At 39.3% G+C, this 20,255-nt stretch overlaps 1 protein-coding gene across 7 annotated transcripts in view; it reads left to right on the top strand.

Moving 5' to 3' along the window:
- The window catches only part of Ppargc1a (PPARG coactivator 1 alpha), a 607,642-nt gene that overhangs the window by 501,327 nt on the left and 86,060 nt on the right, over positions 1–20,255 (top strand). For 5 of the 7 annotated variants that reach the window (XM_027937500.2, XM_027937523.2, XM_071614193.1 and 2 more), the window contains one exon: positions 18,045–18,224. In XM_027937500.2, the coding sequence (XP_027793301.2) occupies positions 18,045–18,224 (180 nt within the window). Of the gene's footprint in view, positions 1–12,933; positions 13,139–14,165; positions 14,205–18,044; positions 18,225–20,255 lie in introns of those variants that run through there. The other 2 variants (XM_027937514.2, XM_071614192.1) reach the window with 2 other exon arrangements.

Raw genomic sequence — 20,255 nt, 5'->3', positions numbered from 1 at the left:
TGGAGTTTTATCTCTATATTATCAAAGAAACAATTAAAAAAAAGATTAATCTGTAGTATGCTTTTGTTTATTCCTTAAGCTGGTAGTGTACCAAAGTGAAGAAATTGTTGTAAAGTAAATGAAATGCCTAATTAGAAAAGACTGGATATTATGACTGTGCATTTCAGACGATCTATTGTGGTCATTTGTCTTTGTTTGTTTGTTTGTTTGTTTTAAGATTTTTTCAGGGGCTGGGGATGTGGGCTCAGTGGTAGAGTGCTCGCCTAGCATGCATGGGGCACTGGGTTCGATCCTCAGCACCACATAAAAATAAAAGCATTGTGTTGTATCCATCTACACCTAAAAAAAAAAATAAATATTAAAAAAAAGATTTTTTCAGAGGTGTGTAACTCATTCTTCCAGTTCTTGGTGCCTGGGAGGGAATGAGGCCTTTTAAATGTAGCTCCCTAAGGAAGTACGAGGGCCACTTGGCTGCACATCTCCAGGGAGTAGGTTTTGTGTCACAGTCAGGGGCTCACACTCCAACTCTCCCACTGACTATACAATTGTAGGAAATACGATGCCATCAACTTTACTCAAACATTTCATAAAAATAGAATCGTTACCAACAACGGCAGAGGCAGAAGGCTTGCTATTAGTGAAGTTGTTCATTATTTTAATCGAGGCTTGCACCTGAATTTGAATATCTTTACCAACTTGCAAATTATATGGTTATTACACAAAATAGGTGGAAAACAGAATCTGAGGGTATAAATTACATTCTTGGGTCACATCAAATCAATGTCTTATTAGGGATCAGTACCAGGGTTTTTAATTCCCAGCCTTCCTATGATGCACACTTTCAATTAAATTTATATCTGAAAAGATGCTTGGTATCTTTTTCTCAAATTCTAAAAATAGAGTAAATAGGCTAGGCTAAGACCCCTTGGTTCATCTAATCTTTCCTCTAGTGTAGGATTTTCCTCTGAACCATTAAAAGTGTTATAATATATGATTGATATTAATTAGTTTTCTGTAAAGTACTGCACTCCTTAACATGAACTGAACTAGAAATAAATATATTACCATGAATTAAGATTTTATTAGTTGAGAAGAAGAATTAGATGAAGGCACCTATGTGAAATCCTAAGTACAGGCGTCAAATTGAATTAATGCCAGCACTGCCTTGAGATTAATTTGAGTACTGAATAAGAAATAGTATACCATAACATAACTGTGTTTACTGAATCATTTTTGGCATCGAAAACTAAGACTACATTATAGATGCAACAACAGGCTTTTCTCCCTTGGAAGAGAGAGGGTAATTAAAGTAAATGCTACCCTCGGAAAAATGCCTCTAGTCTCCAGGACCTAAAGAGTCTTCTTGAGAACGTTGCATCCTTGTATGTATCTGGACTTTGCATCCTGGGTGATGCTCTGGCCATCTCCTGCCTCCTATTAGAGTTTTACAATGCAATTGGTTCTATTGCCACCCTCCCAGTTCTGGAATACTGGATAAACCTCATTTTACACATTTGCATCTCATTATTATGTATATGTTTTGAAAAGGTGCAGAAGGTGCTGGAAAGATTTATGGGATTGCCCCAGGGATGTTCTAAAAGGGATTCCTAATGATTTTGTAAGGAGGATGGATTGCATAGCATTTAATACAGGACCATGCAAGCTGAGCATGTGAAGCTCCCAGATTACTCCTTAGACTATGATGGGAGTGGCGCCCCCTGCAGTTGTGCCCTCCTGTGGCTCTGCTCTACCTCTATGACTCCTTTATTTTTGAAATTCCTTAAGCCTGTAATTCATTAATTTGATTTGCATCTAGGATATCCCTGGTAATTTAAATTCACTGTCAAATAGGAATATTATGCACATCTTGCATATAACCTTAAATTTTCTAGTAACCCCATTTTGAACAGATAAATTTAATTTTAACAATATCTTTTATTTAACACAATATATCCAAACTGTTTTATCAACATGCAATCTATTAATTATTAATGAGATATTTTGCAGTCTGTTTTTCATAGCAAGACTTTGAAACCGCAGGCATGGTTTTCATTTATAGAACATCTCTATTTTGACTGGACACATTTCTAGGGCTCAGGAGTCCCCTGTGGCTAGTGGCTACTGGATTGGTCAATACAGTGTTCAACCTGTCTCCATACTTGTCAGTACTCCATTACACAGAGAAATTACTTTAAAGAACCCTTAAATATGGATGATGAAATATAATAAATCCTTTATGTCATTTTATCAATTGAAAAAGTGATTGTATGATTGTCCACATATTTTCAAGACATGAATGTCGAGAAAATGTAGCTGATAGGCCACTGGGGTTAAAATTGGCTGTATATTGAGTTTTGTGTGTTTGTGTGTGTGTGTATTTTAGTTGTAGTCAGACACAATACCTTTATTTTATTTATTTATTTTCATGTGGTGCTGAGGATCAAACCCAGCATGGTGAGTGCTCTGCCACTGAGCCACAACCCCAGCCCCACGTTGAATTTTTTTGATCCCTTGCCTTTGTTTTCCATTCTGCCTTCTGTGTGTATTTCAGATATCATCATTTAACATGATTTGATACTTTGGTGATTCCTCCCACATTTGCAAACTCACGGTGTCTTGTCAGTTTTCATGCACCATATGGATGTCTTGTTTCTTAACAGAGAGATTCTTGAAAGACTCTTGGTTCAAATAACATCATGGCCGGCCTCTTGGAATCAAATCTGTTTTCTGCCCTTGCTGCTTCTAGTCTCTTTAGAGAGAGAGTCAGGTCAGAACTGGTATGAAGCTGTGGTTTTTGTTTTTCTTTTTTTTTTCTTTTCTTTTCTTCATGTAATCAGAGAAACCAACAGGCACTTGGCATCCCTGTGTCTCCACCACTTGTGATGATTCTGTCATGCATAGAAAGTCAGCTTAATGTAGGACTTAAAGAGAAAGTCTGCTCTGCTCTGCTCAGCTTCTAGAATTTTTACTTATTTATTTTTTAAGATAAGGAAGCCAGGCAAAATGCAAACTCATACATCCACTATAATATTGCTTGATTTTCAACTGAGTTTTAAATACTCATACGTGAATAACAAGTATCACTATTGAGTACTTCTATGCCAAGCACTGGACTCATATAATCTCATTTAACCCCAACGCCAAACATGTAAAGTGGGCATTTACATTGCCATTTTAAAAAATAATGGGCTTGAGGTTCAGCTAGTGTCAGTTCAGATACTTGAGACCTCAGAGATGGGTTAGAAGTGGCAGGTGACTCTAAGGTCCATGCTTTCAGAGAGGGGAACAGCATCGTCAAGCCAAGTCAATGACCTCCTTCAACAGTGAACTTTGAAGCAAGGATAAAAGTACTAGTAGTTTCGATTTGGGAGATTCCCTTATTGTATTTGTTCAAGAAATTCATGCAGACAACACCTAAACCTGTACCATCTTTTGACAGAAGAGAAAATAGATCTAGAAAGTTTAGTGGCTTTGTCCAAAGTCAAAAAAAAAACAACCCCAATACCAGGTTTTTTGATTCCTGACCCAGTGCTATTTGTCTGAGTGGTTTAGTGGCCTATTAAAGAAGATAGTTGAGTGTGGGGGATTTTTTTTTTTAATTAAGAAAAAGAAAAATACTTTTATATAGAAATATTTCTTTTACTTCTTTGTGTATTTTAAACTTTTCATTGAAATATAATGTGGATTTTGTAAAGTGCCCATACCCTTAGGGTTCAGATCAATGAATTTTCCTAACTGCTCAAGCCCATATAACCAGCACTAACAACAAGGAGACCACAACTGGGTCCCAGAGTCTGTCGTGCCTGGCTTCCTGCCCCCAACAAGGGCCTCCTCTCTCCTGACGTCCAGCCACATAGATTAGACATGTCTACCTCGGGGTTTCGTAGAAAGGAAATCATAAACAAGGCACTTTTTGTGTGTGAGTCTGAGTGTCACATTATATAGTTATTGTCCACTTCCTGGCATGGAGCAGTTCACTCATTCTCACGCTTTTGAAGTATTGGAGACCCAACAGACATTTTATTGTAGGTTTATTTAACATTAATGATTATTTTTTTAAATGGGGGGATTTTTAGCCATGTTTTGTTTGATTCAGTCTCAAGACAAAATAACAACTCTGAGATTCAGTACCTCAGTGGTTGCAGGTAGGACAGGTCCCAGCGAGCCACTCTTGTCTCGTGTTCTTACGTAATATGTGACATTGGGTAATGTGATCGAGAGACAAAGAGCACATATGCTGAAAATACCCACGGGAGAGCGCCGGGCCGGAGTTCCCACTTCATTGCTTTGTACGGCTGTGCAAAAGGTTAGGTGTGGCCTATTTTTAGGTGTCCTGCCTGGAAAGAAATCTACTAAGATGGATGGTAGAAAGTTCCATCCCAGAGCTGTTAGGGATTTTTGTTTTGAAAGGAGGTAGGAAAAGAATCCACTGTGATCCTCCACTCGGACAAAGAGCAATCTGGACTCTATAGTATAGTTTGTTTAAAAGGGAAACTCCTGTCAAGTTCCTTTTGCAGATTGTCTTACAGGCACAGAAATCAGGCTTCCTTAGGTTAGTGTTTTTTAATTCCTTTTCTTCAGTGGCAGGTAAATGTGAAGTTAAGTATGTTGTGCTGGTGAGTTTGCTCGTGAGAGCAGGGCATTGAGGGGAGGAGCCGGTGGTTTATCAAGCCATTGTTCTGACTGAGGTTTATCATTTACCTGGTCTAACTTTGCCTACTCCACGTTATCATTGCTCTTTCTCCAAATTCTCTGGTAGGGAATTTAGTGTGCCTGCTGCTGTTCATTCAGCCCTAGAAGGAAACCTCCAAGCTGGGTGGTGCAGGATAGCACTGAAGCTCAAACCCTTTATGTCTTGCTACAGGGGTTTCCATGTAGAAAGAAAAGAGTTGAAGAGTAAAACTCTGTAACCCTCAGGTATACATAAGCCATCCATCCTGTGACATGGCCTTGATTTAACATATTTGCTCATAATGTCGTGATAAAATATTTTCAGCATATCACCTTCTTTTCTCTCTCCACACCCTACAGTAATCTCTTAGGTGATTCCCCCCTAAATTAAAAAGACATAGGATCTTATTTTATTAAATAAAATGATCTTTTTATTTAAGGGGGCAGCGCTCTGATATTAGGAGGGAAAAGGGGTGACTTAAAACCGTTATTTCCCCCAGATGCTGCAAAACTTACTCATATTTACAAAATCCTAAATTTAGAATCCACCTTCTTTTCTAAATCTGAGTAACACTATTTCTTTTTTTTTTCACAAAACCAGAGCACATGTTGATATATCATATTGCACACATATGCAGATGTAAGAAAACAGTAACTATCAGTTGTGTGTTTCTCACATTTACTGTGCAAACAGACACTTGGTCTTACATGTGACTTGTGCCACTTGGTAGAATTAATGATCAACAGTATGAGAGCTGCCTTTCTCTGGTAAGCTACCTGGGATTTGTAAGAAACCCATGTGTATAGAAAATATCCTCCCTCTAGCCAACAGCTAGCTTTAAAGTATTATAGTCCCAGGTTTCTTCTGTTCTTTTTCTAGAATGGTTAGTAGTTAAATATCTGTAGTGCGATAAAGCTGTGCTTTCTCAGCAAAGCTTACCACGAGTTAGCTTTCTTGCATGTTGTCCCTGATTCCCAGCGTCCGTGCAATGACACATTTGGAGTCACCTTGTGCAGCAAAGCCTTCCCGAGTTGGCTGGGATGCAGTCACACACAGCACTTCAGAGCTGGCCAATATTTTTGGTGTAATTGAATCTGGCCATCTTTTTTGACAGAAAAGGAAACTGAGGCTCAAATTCATTGTGGGAACCGCCCCCAGTCAGATGGCTAGTGAGCGACATGGCTGAGTGAGGTCCCATGTTCCTCCAGCTCATCCTGCCTTCCACTTTGGGCTGAATCAAGAGCCTCAGCGTCACTCTATATATTAGGCAGAATTGAGCCTTATGTGAACTTAAGCCATATGGCCTTGGTTTCAACCTCCTTATTCCCCTTATTACATAAGATTTTTTTTTTTTTATTGATGGTCAAAATAATGATCACCCAATTGCAGGAAGGGAGATGTGCAGGAGAAACCCAGGAGACTTCAAGAATACCTAAAATGGTCATGAAGCCCTCATTCTTGGATATAGTCAGACTTCCAGGGGAAGGAAGGTGGGTCAGTCCCTCGTGTGACCTGCAGAGTTCTCCGAGTGAGCTCCCCACCCACAAGCAGGGTTGCAGCATGACAGCCTTTACACAGATGGTTCCCCATTTCTGGACAAGCAGTGTTCTAGAAGTTCACTTCCAAGTTGCTGGTTCGAATATTGGACTGTGTTTTCCTCCTTAAGTCAATTTCAGGTGTGTCTGATGAAAGCTACCTCTCTGTCAGTTCTTCCCCTAAGTCTTCTCTGCCTGCCCTTCCTGCCTGCCTAGCCAGAAGACAAGACTCTCTTGCTGAGAAATCTCCTTAAGAGTTTCATTATATGACTTTTTAAAGATACTACTGTTCTTTCTCATCTTTCTTTTCTTTTCTTTCCTTCCTTCCTTCCTTCCTTCCTTCCTTCCTTCCTTCCTTCCTTCCTTCCTTTCTTTCTTTCTTTCTTTCTTTCTTTCTTTCATTTTTTGCTGTATGTCTCCAAACAATATGCTATGCTAGTAAGCTGTGATAAAAAGTGGAAGCTTTTCTATAAATGGATGAAATTTTAACCCTACCAAGAAATTTGAATTTTAATTTTGAAGGGAGAGTTTAACATGACTTGATAATGTGTTGAGAGACAAAGTGAAGACGGTAAGGACATCCGGGATTCAGTTGTTTGGGTCCATCTCTGAGGTGGCTAGTGGTGGTGGATAGATTCTCTGACCCTATAATTCAGGCCTCATAGGGTTCCTACAAGTCAGGCAGTGGCTTTCTTCAGTGCTGCTCCCGAGCCTGTAGCCTGAGTGCAGTAGCTGCTAGACTCAGTGTGATAGAAATGACTACATTTTAAACAGATGATGAATATATGAGAAAGATAAGGGATGTCAGAGGTTGTTTCTGTTTGTTCTCTTCCCTGTATGTCAAGAATGCACACCCTAATACTGAATCTCTCTATTCATTTCAAAGATGAATAGATATTCTGAATGTATAAGTTATCCTTATTTATCACAGAGAATAAGAAAGTTACAGAAAAGCACCAGCACACAAAGAAAATTAACCAGGACTTATAATTTCATCAGCTACAATAAACAGCTCATTTATGTTCTCTTCCTCATCTTCCTTCCTCCTGACTATATATATTTAGAAATAAACATTTTATGATTATAGTTATTTCCAGTTTAATAATAAAACCTAAAATATATTGAACATTTCCCATTATGCTACTAAATGTATTCTTCAGTTTTTTAATGAAGCCTTGAGTATATATGTATGTATATTGCTTTATAATTTACTTAACTGTGTATCAGAGTGGACAGTAACATCTCAGTCACATTTTGAGCAACATAAATGTAAATGATATAGCATTGAGGATCCTTAAAAATCTTTGTATACATTCCTCTGTTATTTTTTTTTTTAGGATAAATTCCTAGAAGTAGAATTTCTGAGTCTCTCTGGGGCTGTCCATTTTTAAATATTTTGATACATATTACCTATTTGTTCTCTAGAAAAAATGTTCCCATTTATAATCTTGCCAGTAGTATTTGGCATTTTTTATTTGCCTTTTTGCTGCACTGCTAAAAGTAAAGGTTGATTGTAGAGGAGATCTTCTTCATTAAGGATGTTTCTTCAAAAGTCCTGTGTCTGAGTTAGCAAATATCATGTAATATTCTACATATTACCACAAAATTTAACAAGACCTTAAAGCTCATTGTTTCTTAAGAATTTATTTCCTTTCAACTTCTCCCAAATTTGAGGTGTGTATATGTTATCCTTCTAGAATAAAATACAAATATCAAAAAGGTCTATAACAGAAACAAAAGAAAAATACTCCACAATTCTTCCAAGGCTCTGTCTGATATGATAAAGAAAAAGAACAAACCAAGAATTTCCCAGAATCTCACTCATTCATCCTTTTTTTTTTTGAGAGTGTGTGCAAAATATAGTTTTCTCCCTTAAAATTAAGAAAACTTAAGCTAATTAGGACCAAGTTCCAAAAAACAGTGCCAGGGGAACAGCCTGACTATGATTTAACAATCTGCAAACCCTAGTTTTCCCCAGCCCTTATTAACTGCAGCTAGTGGGATGAAATCTTTCTTTAAATTGAATATTATGTTTTTGAGGTGCAGTAGCATCTTAAATTTTAAACAATGCCAGATTAAATAAAATGTGGTATGCCTTATTTTTTCTTCTAGCTAAAACATTGGTAAATAACCTTATTGAACATTTCTTGCCTCAATAATCAGGAACTCGATTATAGGTGAATTAATCCAAAATAATTAAGGTAGATAAAAATGTCTGTACATTCACAACTATGACTGAGTTGCACATGATAAAATCAGATTTTAACCATTCTTTTATTACCCCTTTACTTATCTGTGTTCTCGTTTTGCTTTATGTTCATATTAGTCCAACTGACTACAACTCAGATTAATTTTCACATTGTTTTTGTTGTAATATGAAAAATGCCAAAAGCACATAGGTCTGTTCTGAAGAAGGTTTTATTGAAGATGAGAGCTGTATTGTTGTGGTTGTCTATCACCTCTTGTTTATTAAAAAAAAAGTGTTAGGAGGCATTAATGTTGTCCACCAACCTTCCTGAAATGGTTTTCCCAAAGGTTCTTTGCTCACATTGACATCACCATGGCAGTTTGTGTAAAATAAGATTTAATTTGAGAGTATTTATAAGAATAAAGATCTTTGGTATTCCCTACTCTGCATCCACATTTTGTACCCTGCAAAATCTCAGCTTCAAACCAGAGACCCAAAATACATGTTCAGAAATGGACTTGGGATACAAGGATCAATGGTTCCCTCTAGGAACTAAGAGCCAGCAATTGAATAGCCATAAGCAATAATTAACTTTAAACATATTAGCAATTCTGGGCAGGTCTCTTTTATTTCTGGGAGAATTGTTCCAGGCATGCAGAATTCTCAGGAATACCTCTTTCCAGACACTTCCTTAGATACAAAGTGATCTCAGAGGTCCTTGATGTGCCTTAGATTTGAGGAGGGTTCTGCTCACTCTGTTCAACTGCTTTTCACTCTTACCTGCCTGATTTTTCTTAGTTGTAAAATGGGTGCACAGATGATCTTTCCTGGGAAGTTTTAGGACTACCTTGATAGACATGTAGAATTTGAAGTGACGATCTCAGTACTAGCCTGTGCAAGTTTGGCTGTATGTCTTCCTCTTTCCCTTTCTTCCTTGAAATGTTCCACCTTAAATTTATTCCTCTCATTGTAAGTCTACAAGAACAAATCAAAGAGATGTTTATACTAATAGTATTTACTTCTGAGTTTCCTTTTGTGCTCACCTGGATACAGTGTTGACACCAAGTGTTTTTGCTATAGTCTATGGAATGAGTTTGAGTGTTCCAATTTGATTGTATTTATTTTTTAGAAATGGGAATTTGTTGGGCTGGGGTTGTGGCTTAATGATAGAGTGATCGCCTAGCATGTACGAGGCCCTGGTTCGATCCTCAGCACCACATAAAAATAAAAAAAAAATAAAGGTAGTATAATCCAACTACAAATAAAAAATAATTACAAAATAAAAAAGAAATGGGAAGTTGTCTGAAATATGGATGATGGACAAAGCTTGTAATTTGGGGGCAGGAGTGGGGAAAGAAACCCAAATTTTAAACACTTCTTCAAATATTTTTGTTATAGAATTTAATTGTTCTTACGAATTATTGAATTGAATTATTCTTTCTCTCTCCCCCCACCATCCCCCTATCAACTCAAAAGACAGATTCTCCCGCCTCCACCAATGTGGGGACTTTGGAATACATTAACAGGACTATTGAGTGGTGGATTCCATGAGGGGGTGGGATCCAGGCCCTGTGTAGATATACTATATTATAGGCATCCAACAGATGTTAATAAATACCTCTTCCTATTGTTGGGAGCAAATGGGGTTGTTTTGGAGCAGATTCGTTGTGGTTAGTGAAAGGACCTTGTACTTAAATAGAGTGTGCTTTCAAGAGTAGAAAAAGAAATCTGGATATTGAAGAAAATGATACTGCTTTTTCATGGCATTGTTTTTCTCCACAGGTCTGTCATCCCCCTAAAATTTCAAGGTCCCTTGTGTCCCAGTCATACCCCCTCTCTGCAGTCCTTGCGATGGATTGCTGGGCACACAGTAAGGCTTCCATAGATTATCGTTGACTGAATCAAACATTTGGAAACCTTGGAGGCAGAGTTGTAGAAGGGGTGGAAGAGAGGCTGCAGGGAGAGGGGAAGATCAGCCGTCAAGGCAGAGAGAGAATTAAATATAGAAACTGCCTGGAGAGCCAGAAAAGACCAAGGTTGGTGAGCAACTAACAATTTTAAGTTCTCCTGAGGAAAGAAAAAAAAAAAAAACCCAAAAACTGGACAGTAGAGAATTTTTAATCTGAAGAGTTCATTAACCAAATTAGGAGAACTTTAAAATATCCCTTTGAGTTATAGTTTTGAGACTTAAAAAAGAAATAGTAGCAGGTACTCTAACTTGTCCTACCAATAGGTTTAAATTTGGATTTTTATACTAGTAGAGATGGAAGGTGGGGGGGGGGAGGGAGGAAGGCAATATGCTGGAGTTTGTGAGACCTTGCAATGTTTTGACTCCTAAAAATACAGCATATATGAAACCACTTGTCATCTGGGTGGCTATGTTGATCTGACCGTTTTAAGAAGTGGAATTAGGTGGCAAAAAAAGAGGAGCATGGATCCCGCAGCTACACAATGTGTGAAGGTTAAAATATCAAAAACAATAATGCAACATGCTCTAGTGTAAAGGAACGTCTCTAAAAGGTGTGAATGGGATTTTTTAAAAAAGCATGGTGGTTGCCCATCTTTGGATGGAGACAGAGAAAATCGTCAGTGACTCTCACGATGCAGGAATCATTTGATAATAGCTAATAAACATCGACTTCTCTTGGCCAAATGACCAATATCATTTCACAGTTAACTGTGTTGAGGGTAGAGCCAATGACCTTTGTCCTGAATTTTAATAATTTACTGAAGTTTTACATTAAGTAAGAATATAATTGGGAGGAAAATTAGTATTTTTGGGGGGGTGGGGTGGGGAACACAAAGTAATGCCATTATTTGCCTTCATGAAAACATTCTCAAAGTTGTATATTCCTTTTTAATTTTTTTTAACATGGAAAATTAAAACTACAGCAACTTTCTGCTAAGTATAAGGGAAAATATGCCAGGGAAATATATTCAGCTCACTTAAAATGTCAAAGCTGTTGGCCATCTTTTTATGTCCAGTAATGACAAACTTGTCAATTTAATCACAATTATTCAGAAATTTATTAGCAACTTGTTGCAGATATCAGAGGAGAGAAGTCTTTAATATAAGTGGTATGAAAGAAACAGTAGTCTGGTGGCTTTTTATCTTGTTTGTTTTTTATTGTATTTCTTTCTTTCACTTTACAATTTGAGCAACTTAATATTTAAAGTGTATGTTAGAGAAAAACCACCACTTTCTTTTCTTCATAAGGAGATATACAATAAAGAACACATTAAATCAACCTCAGTAGAACAGGAATTTAAATTAATAGGGCTCTCAAAATTATTTCTAGATACCTGGGAACTTTATTTTCAGACAAATTATTGTCTGGTAAAAGAATTAAGCTGATTTTAAAAAGTCTATTGGGTTTGGAGTTCCATGAAACCTGTCTTCCCAAAGATACATACCTGTGTACATCCCTCTGGAACTTGGAAGGGTTAAGTCTGACCACTGTAATGTTATGGGAAGTATTTTTCCGCTGTCTCTAGTGCCTTGGGTTTGTTATGTATTCAATATGTAGTGTCATCATAAAACAGTAGCACCTGCATTAGCCCTCATTGTCTCAAGGTACGAGCTGAGAAATAATAAAACAGTGAAGCTCAAGAAGTGAATATTTCTGCTAATGGCATGTGGATATTTTCCCTTCACTCCATGGACATTTCTGATTTTGCACGCAAACTGCACGACCCAGGGCACGAGGGTTGGAATCCAATGTTTATTCAAAAAGGCACCCTAAGGCAGTCAGGGAGGAAAGGCTACATGTATGGAAGAAGGCAGCTGAAAGCCGGAGCTGTTCAGCACAGCAGCCGCGACTGTATTTACTAACATTTGTTTTCTGGGAGCCTATGAAAGAAATGGAAATAATGAGAAGGAAGCTGAAAGGATGAGGTTTTGTGGCTTGCTCTCCTTATATGGAGCAGAGCAAACTGCAGTAACAATTCCAGAGCTGGTGTTCCCTACCCACACGGGGACAACAGATTTCTGGGTAGAGGAGTTTGTTTATACCTTAACAAATACAGGCTGTTTTGTTGATTAAACAAGCAAAAAATGCCTCATTTGCTGCTTTCAAACACTCCCCCAATTAGAAAATGTCTCATAAAAATGCATCATGTGATAAGCTCTTGCTTTAGTCCCAAACTGAGCTTGGGTCCACTTGGAGATCTTATGGTCCTATGAGAATACACATACTAGTTAAGAATATAGTTGTTCTGTCGTGAAACAGGGAGCTTTGCCCCTTGCTCATTTTGGAGGAAAAATAAATTAAAAAAAGATTGCAGGGGATTTTAGTTATTATATGGCCAGGGCTCCGTTTAGAGTCTGTGGCATTCAAAGCTGGCTTTAATCACAGCATGATGCTTGAAACCTCCAAAAGTCCAAGTGTTTCTTTTCTTTCTTTCTTTCTTCTTTTTCTTTTTTTTTTTTTTTTTTAAAGCGTTACTTCACTGAGGCAGAGGGCTGCCTTTGAGTGACGTCAGGAGTTTGAGCAGCAAGCTGCACAGGAGAAGGGAGGCTGGGTGAGTGACAGCCCAGCCTACTTTTTAATAGCTTTGTCATGTGACTGGGGACTGTAGTAAGACAGGTGCCTTCAGTTCACTCTCAGTAAGGGGCTGGTTGCCTGCATGAGTGTGTGCTCGGTGTCACTGTGGATTGGAGTTGAAAAAGCTTGACTGGCGTCATTCAGGAGCTGGATGGCGTGGGACATGTGCAGCCAGGACTCTGTATGGAGTGACATCGAGGTGAGCTGGGGCTGGGCTCCGCAGGCATTGCAGCCAGGACGGCAGCTTCCCTCAGATGCAATTATCCTTGTAAGGGGGGATGGGCTTGGGCGAGGAGAGGAGGCAGAAAAGTAGCCGGAGCTGGGCGGGAGCTTTTGGAAGGGAATCTCAATCTTATCTTAACTCCAATAAGTTTGCTATTTTAAGGTGGCTCTGAGATGCCTTGAGCAAATCAAAGCTCAGCTGCTGTCATCAGTATCTGTTGCAGTTAGAAACTCTTTCCATGTGCCTTTGGCTCTGTTTCTACTCATATGCAATATTTATGCTCTAAGATATTGATATGAATCAGAAGCTGAAGTCTTTCCAGTGGTGTTTAGTGGCCTGGTTGGAAAAATGCCATTTCTATTTATAAGAAAATGAAGATAAAAATATTAAAATGGATGCGTTCAAATATAGTCCGTTTTGATTCTAGTCCGGATTTTTTTTTTCTTTCTCTGTTCATCAGACAGAGAACTTACAAAATCCTAAACATTCCTGCTGGACTGTCTTAGATTGCTTTTCCCACAAAATATAAAATGATGCTGCTGCTTCCTTTAAAACTCCTATGTGTGGTTGAAAGATTTGGTCAGGGATTAAAAAAAAAAAAAAAAAAGCCTTATAGTGCAAGGTTTCCTGTTTGAGCTGGTGGTGGCAGGGAAGCCAATGGTTAAATCTCCCTGTACCACGGAGAGCTGCCTGAAGCCGGAGAGAGAATAGAGTTTATGCAGGACCGTGTGTGGAGCTGCTCACTGCTTGTGTAAAAATAGACGGCAATACATCAATTCCACAGTCTGTGCTGGCTACAATTCATACAGGGGGAAAAAAAAACGCAAGCGGTTTCCTCGTAATCTCTGGAGTCTAGCTGGGGGACGGAGGACCTCGGTGTGTTTGCATTCAGCACAATGGAATGTTCCCGGAAAGTTTGGGCAACTTGGGAAACAAGCGAAACTTTCTGAGGACTCTGCTGAGATGGACCCGAATTGAATTGCATGGAGGATCCGAGCTGCTAACAATGAAACTGGCAAAGGACTGCGAGTGCTTCCTCCGGGTAGCTGGGGGCACGTAGGGTAAGGGGGAGGATCAAGTGCCACACGTGATTTGATTAAATAAGATGTGCATGTGGTGTGGCGATACACATCTAAAGTGAAAATAATTTGGCCAAGGCCGGCTGCGAATGCATTTTTCCTATCTAGCGAGGCATGCCCTGGATTCTTAACTCCTTGCTGGGTTTGCAAACGTTGGCTCTGGCTGCCCTTCTTGCCTTGGTGGATTGTATTTTGTGGGTTGTAATCCTTCTTATCTTGTTGTGATTTCTCGGTAAGGCAGAATAGATATGGAGAATTCATATGTCCTGTAGCGATTAAGAGTCGGGGTTCTAAGTGGCTTCAAAGTCCTAATTGTTTGAGTAGCCTGGAGTGTCCTGTGGGTGGTTGTCTGGCTGGCACCGTGGGTCTCTGCTGCTGTAGTTTCGTTTTTCCATCATGCATAATTCCTGATGCTGCTACTTGATTGAGGAACTAGCTCATATGGAAATAAGGAAGGTTAATGTTAACTACCGGAATTCCTGCAGTCGTTTTCCAATAAGTATCCAGGCCCTTCAGAACGGTGGCCTTTTACGTTTTCTTTTCTGAAGGGGGAGAGGTCTTGGGCTCCTTGTCCAGCCGTGGATTGAGTCGCAGGTCCGCTGTGGCTGGCCAGTCGCTGTTGCACTGTAGGCAGCAGCTGCTAGAAGCCCTGCCTTCGAGACAGCCGCTCTGGGAATCACCTCTGCCAGTTTCAAATATTAGAGCAGCAGGTAGCGTAGGCAGCTTTCATTTTTTGAATCATTAATGTTTGCTGTCATCCTAAAACGTCTTATGCCCTTTTGCACATAATGACAGGACAGCACACTGGTTAATAAAGGCCCATATCACTGGAGGTGCTCGGAGTCCCCGTGTTTCACAGTTTAATGAAGGTGATGTACAGTAAGGTTACCAAGATTGATAGATTCAATTCACATGACATACACTCCACCAAGACTGTCATTCTTTATGGCCCTCCTCGCCACCCCCTTCCCTTGTCTTGACTAATTTTTTTTTAAAGAAGTTAAGATTCTTTTTTTCATTAATATAATTAATGTGGCTGAGTCCACTTTTTCTTCTCTCTCTCTTTAAAATTTACCATCAAAACCTCCAAAAGGTTAATGGAGAATTATACTTAATTATAATGATTCATTATCATCAGTGCAGTTAAGCTAATTTATTGTCTCCTTCTTAACTAAGAGAAAAGTCTGTTGGGGTGAAATAACGTACAATAATTAGCCTTTTGTGTTTAGTGACTGCTTTATCCTCTTAAATCTTATTATAAAATTAAGGCTACAGTTGTGACATAGCTGTCATCGTTGCAAGGAGGCACTAGAACGAGGCTGTGTGAGTGTAGTCGAGCACACCTGTTACAGATGTATGGGGAAGTCATAAATATCAGCGTGTCAGATGAGGACAGTTACAGGGCTCGGACTGTGTCTGCCACCATCCAAAGGCCAAATATAAATTAATAACAGGGACACTTGCTACGACTAATGTGTTTTAGATTAGCAGAATAATGCCACATTCAGAAGCACTGATCTTATTAGCATGTCAACATTGGCAAGAGCACAGGCACTTTTTGGAACCATAAGGTAAAAGCATAATAGGAGAGGGAGAACTGGAGGAGAGAGAGAAGGATGTGTACAAGACAGTAACACACAAGAAACTGACCTGGTCTAGTCAATGGCTTTCAAAAGGGACTTACACGTTTCTGGAAAGTTCTGGGGTTTTGTACAGGGTGTGCCTGGAGAGGGCAGTTAGATATTGTTCACCAGTCCATTGGTATGACCCGTCAGTATTCCCAAAACATGGTTCCTGAGCTCCACAACGGGAACTTAAGGCAGAGGTAGACAGCCAACATTTTTATTTGTTGATGCTGTTTATGCTTGATTATTTTAAAGGACTAACCCCCAGTGAAAGCTTAGTATTTTTGCACTGTGGGCAAAGTTCTCCCCTTGCCTCTGAATGGATGGTGTCGAAGCAGAGTTGACACTGAGCGTGTGTGCTTGGACTGTAAGCAGGGTGGGCCAGAATGTGCCCGGGGAGTGTAACACCCATAACAAAACAAGAACATTGGACTGGGACGAGATCTTCTCTCCTGTCTAGCTTCCATTGCTTTCAACCTAGTTGAGTAGACTGATCTGTAACTTTGGGCTCATATAATAAAAAGGAAAGACCAATAAAATGATAAGGAAGGAGTTTGGATAGAGAGGACAGCCCTTTCCTTCTATTACCTTCTGCCTGCAGCTGGGGACCTCACGGGGCTGGTGGCCTTAGGGAAGAACTGCAGTGATTTGCAGACTCCTCCCATTCTTCTCTTACTAACTGCCCACTCCATTACCCAGGCCCTACTTCTCAGTGTGTGGCTTATCATCACACTGCTGCATATGATCCGTGTAATGCAGCCTGCCAGGGATGACAGGGGTGCTTGAGGAAAAAGAAATCTACATAAAACTTATTCAAAATCTAAATGTCAAGGGATATCTGCAACTTCATGCCCAAGGACTGCGTGGATGTGAACAACTGGACAGCATCTCTCCTGACCTCGTAAGGTAGAGGCAGGAGGGTCCTGCTTCTGAGTGGGAGGCCTGGATTCAGACAGCTTGGCCCACAGGTAGACAATGTCCTTATGACTCTGGCATCCCCAGACCCTGGCCCTAGGAGTTTCTGCAGGGTTCTTTATGGTATGCAGCCTGGAATCAGCCATCAGTTAGCTGATTCAGTTCTAGGAGACCACTTCATTGGTAATGGGGTCCACTTTCCTTGGAAAGCACCAGGGTGGGGCCGTTAAGTGATATCTGTTACACGCAAGGAAGAAAAAGAATATGGCAATCTAAAATGGCCTTGGGGACAAGCAGTCCAGCTGCAGTAGAGGATATTTTAAACCTTTCAATATATTGAAATAATTTTATAACTCTGAACGAAAATAGCTATTTTGAATTTATTTGAAACATAGTTGAGATACACCTGAATGATGAACAAAATATAATTGTGGTGTGTTGTTATTGTGACTCCACTTCTCCAGGTGCCAGGTGATCCCAAATACACACACACAAACACACACACACACACACACACACACACCATGTCTTATAAGTAACTCAGAGTGAGATATAAAGGCCGCATAGAAAAAAATATGATTTTTGTTCTTCATCTCAAGGAACCTGCTTTGACCTGTTAAGGATGAAGTCCAGTAACTCATAAAAAGTCAGTGAGAGTAAATGATTTAAGAAATAATTTAAGAGGACCACAGATGAGTCAAAGGCCTGGCATCATTAGTTGCTGAATGAAGGATAAGGATGACAATGTTTAAAAAGAGTCTAAGTGGAGAAAGCTCTCCTCATGTAGTTCCTGTCTTCTGTTTTTCACGTGCCAGTTGTTTAGGGAAAGTCCAGTAAAGCATGATAATTCCAAGGTGAAATCAAGCTTGTGTTCTTCTCTAAGAGATTACACTCTCAGGGTAGAGTAAGATTTTACATAGAGTTAAGCACAAGACAGTCTGATGTGATAAGGGCTAACTCTCCAAGCGGTACAAACATGCCGTGGCTTTCTAACTGGAAGACTCAGAGAGGACTTCATGAAGTACTTATCTTGGATTTAGAGATGGAATTTTGCATGGAATAAATCAAGCAAAGTATCCTTTGGGAGCCAAGTGGGAAAAGAATTTAGGGTGTTTTCCCTGGTGATTAAAGCCTCAGAGGCCAGCTTTGGTGGTGTCGTTGAATTAACCAGGCTTAATTCCTATCACATGCTATTGTGGTTTAATACATTCCTGCAGTTAATGAAAGCTTTTTTTTTTTTTTTTTCTTTTTTGCCTCCTGCAGTGTGCTGCTCTGGTTGGTGAAGACCAGCCTCTTTGCCCAGATCTTCCTGAGCTTGATCTTTCTGAACTAGATGTGAACGACTTGGACACAGACAGCTTTCTGGGTGGACTCAAGTGGTGCAGCGACCAATCAGAAATTATATCCAACCAGTACAGCAATGAGCCTGCAAACATATTTGAGGTAAGGACCTCCTTTGGAAAGTTCATTTCTCCTTGACCTTGGCTTGGGCCAGTCTGACATGGGATAGGCCTGAAAACATCTTGGGTTCTTACTGTATGGTTATCAAAAGAGTTTTTGTCATACTTTCTTTTTGATGGTGAAACAATATTTTGGAAAACAAACAGTTTTTTTTTTCTTTTGATAATTAAGGGGCTGAGAACTGACAACAGACTGCATTAAATTGTGTTGAAATACACGGGGTTGTGAAAGAATTGATGACAAGAACAAAAGTCTAAACCTGTTTATATTCCAATTTCCCATGGGGAGAGTCTTAGCCGTAAATGGTGACTAATATAAATTAATATTATAAGAAGAAAAATTTTAAACTGAGGGTTTAGAAATCTACCTTTTTTTATCAAATAGGTGAGCAGTGTTGACTATTACTCTTATATTTTTGGTACATACCACTAATTTCTTTGTAGGTGGAAATTTATAAACTCAACAGATCTAATCTATATTTACAAATTAGTCAAAATTCATTTTCCTTTCAATAGTGAGAATTACCTCCCAGACTCTGGATGCTTATTATATGCTATAATAAAGAATGTTACCCTTCCCTGATGAACATGTTGTTTAGAGAATAGATGTGCTTTCTTGCAAGATCAGCATTCATTTGCTTGAAAATAAATCATTTCTTGTAGGGACTTACAAGTAAATTGAATCAAGATTGCAAAATCACCTAATTTTCAATATCAGAACTACCAATGCTATCATCATGAGCTAATATTTTTTTGAGAACCTACTATGTGCTGACTCTATTCAAAGCCTCCATAACCCACCAGTGAAGACCTTTATTGGTTGTTTTCAATGTTATTTGATTAAAATTCCGAGTCTTTAAGAAAGTCAATATTATAATTTTAATTGAGTTTTTCTAACAATTAGAAGCTCATGGAAGTTGCTGAATAAATGTTTTTTTTGGTATAATGAGTGAAGGATGAATATAGTAACGTTGACAACCATAATAGTAATGACAACAGTGGCCAATGTGTTGGAACACTTTCCTGTCATCTTACACATTCCTCAAAACCACCTGTTGTTTAGGTACTATTAGTATTGTTCCCATTTTACGTATGCAGACATGGAGGCTCAGAGAGGTTAAACAATTTTCCCAGAGTCACACAGTTGACAAATAAATATGGCACTTAAATTCTAAATTTATCTGACTTCAAAGTCTATATCATTGATTAAAATAGGGAAACAGTGAATTCGGGTGATCGCCATCCTTTAGAAACATGTATGAAGCTGCTTCTTTGCTCAATACATTTAAAAAATAGGACAGAATCTTTCCCTTCGGTGTTGGTTGATGTGGAGGCCGGGGCAGTCTGTCAGCCATGGGGGCTCCCAGGGTGAAGATCTTGTAACAGTTCTGGAGCATTAAGTGGGTCTCACAGGAATGCTTCAGGTAGGGCAGCGAGGGGGAGGAACAGCTGAAGGTTTGTGGTTTCTATACTTTCCCAGGCTTTTCAGCTGGGTCTTAGAAAGTTCATGTGAGGACTTGGCCGGTTAGAACTGGTAAATTGAACATTCCTCATTCAGTACACTTGTCAGGTTACAGGCCCATTCTAAGTCATGCTGCATTAAATAAACAGTGCTTTAAAAAATGTCCATCTATAGACCTCTTATCTAATAATCAATCCACTGTCCCATATTGGGTCAAGGCCACGGTTTCTGGAGATAATGGTGGGGGATAGAGGCGTGGTCCTCAGTGCCTCCCTACTTTCAAAAAGGACCACTTTCTTCCTGGCCTTAGGTTCCCATATTTGCTGTGGGGTGCCTACATGGGGTCTCCCTGTTTATTTCTTCAGGATGCTTCCTGTCATTTATCTACCTATAGATGTTTGATCTACACAGGGACTCTCCTTTCTTTCCCTATATAACTTTCAACAACGGATAGAATTGTTTTTAGTGCCCCAAACACAAGGATTACTTAATTTAATCTCACATGAGATCATTTTAAGCCAATAATTCTCAACAAAAGCAACATCCCCCCCC

Source organism: Marmota flaviventris, chromosome 7, assembly GCF_047511675.1.
Source record: "Marmota flaviventris isolate mMarFla1 chromosome 7, mMarFla1.hap1, whole genome shotgun sequence".
Taxonomy (NCBI): Eukaryota; Metazoa; Chordata; class Mammalia; order Rodentia; family Sciuridae; genus Marmota; species Marmota flaviventris.
This window is presented reverse-complemented; position numbering and strand designations above follow the sequence as displayed.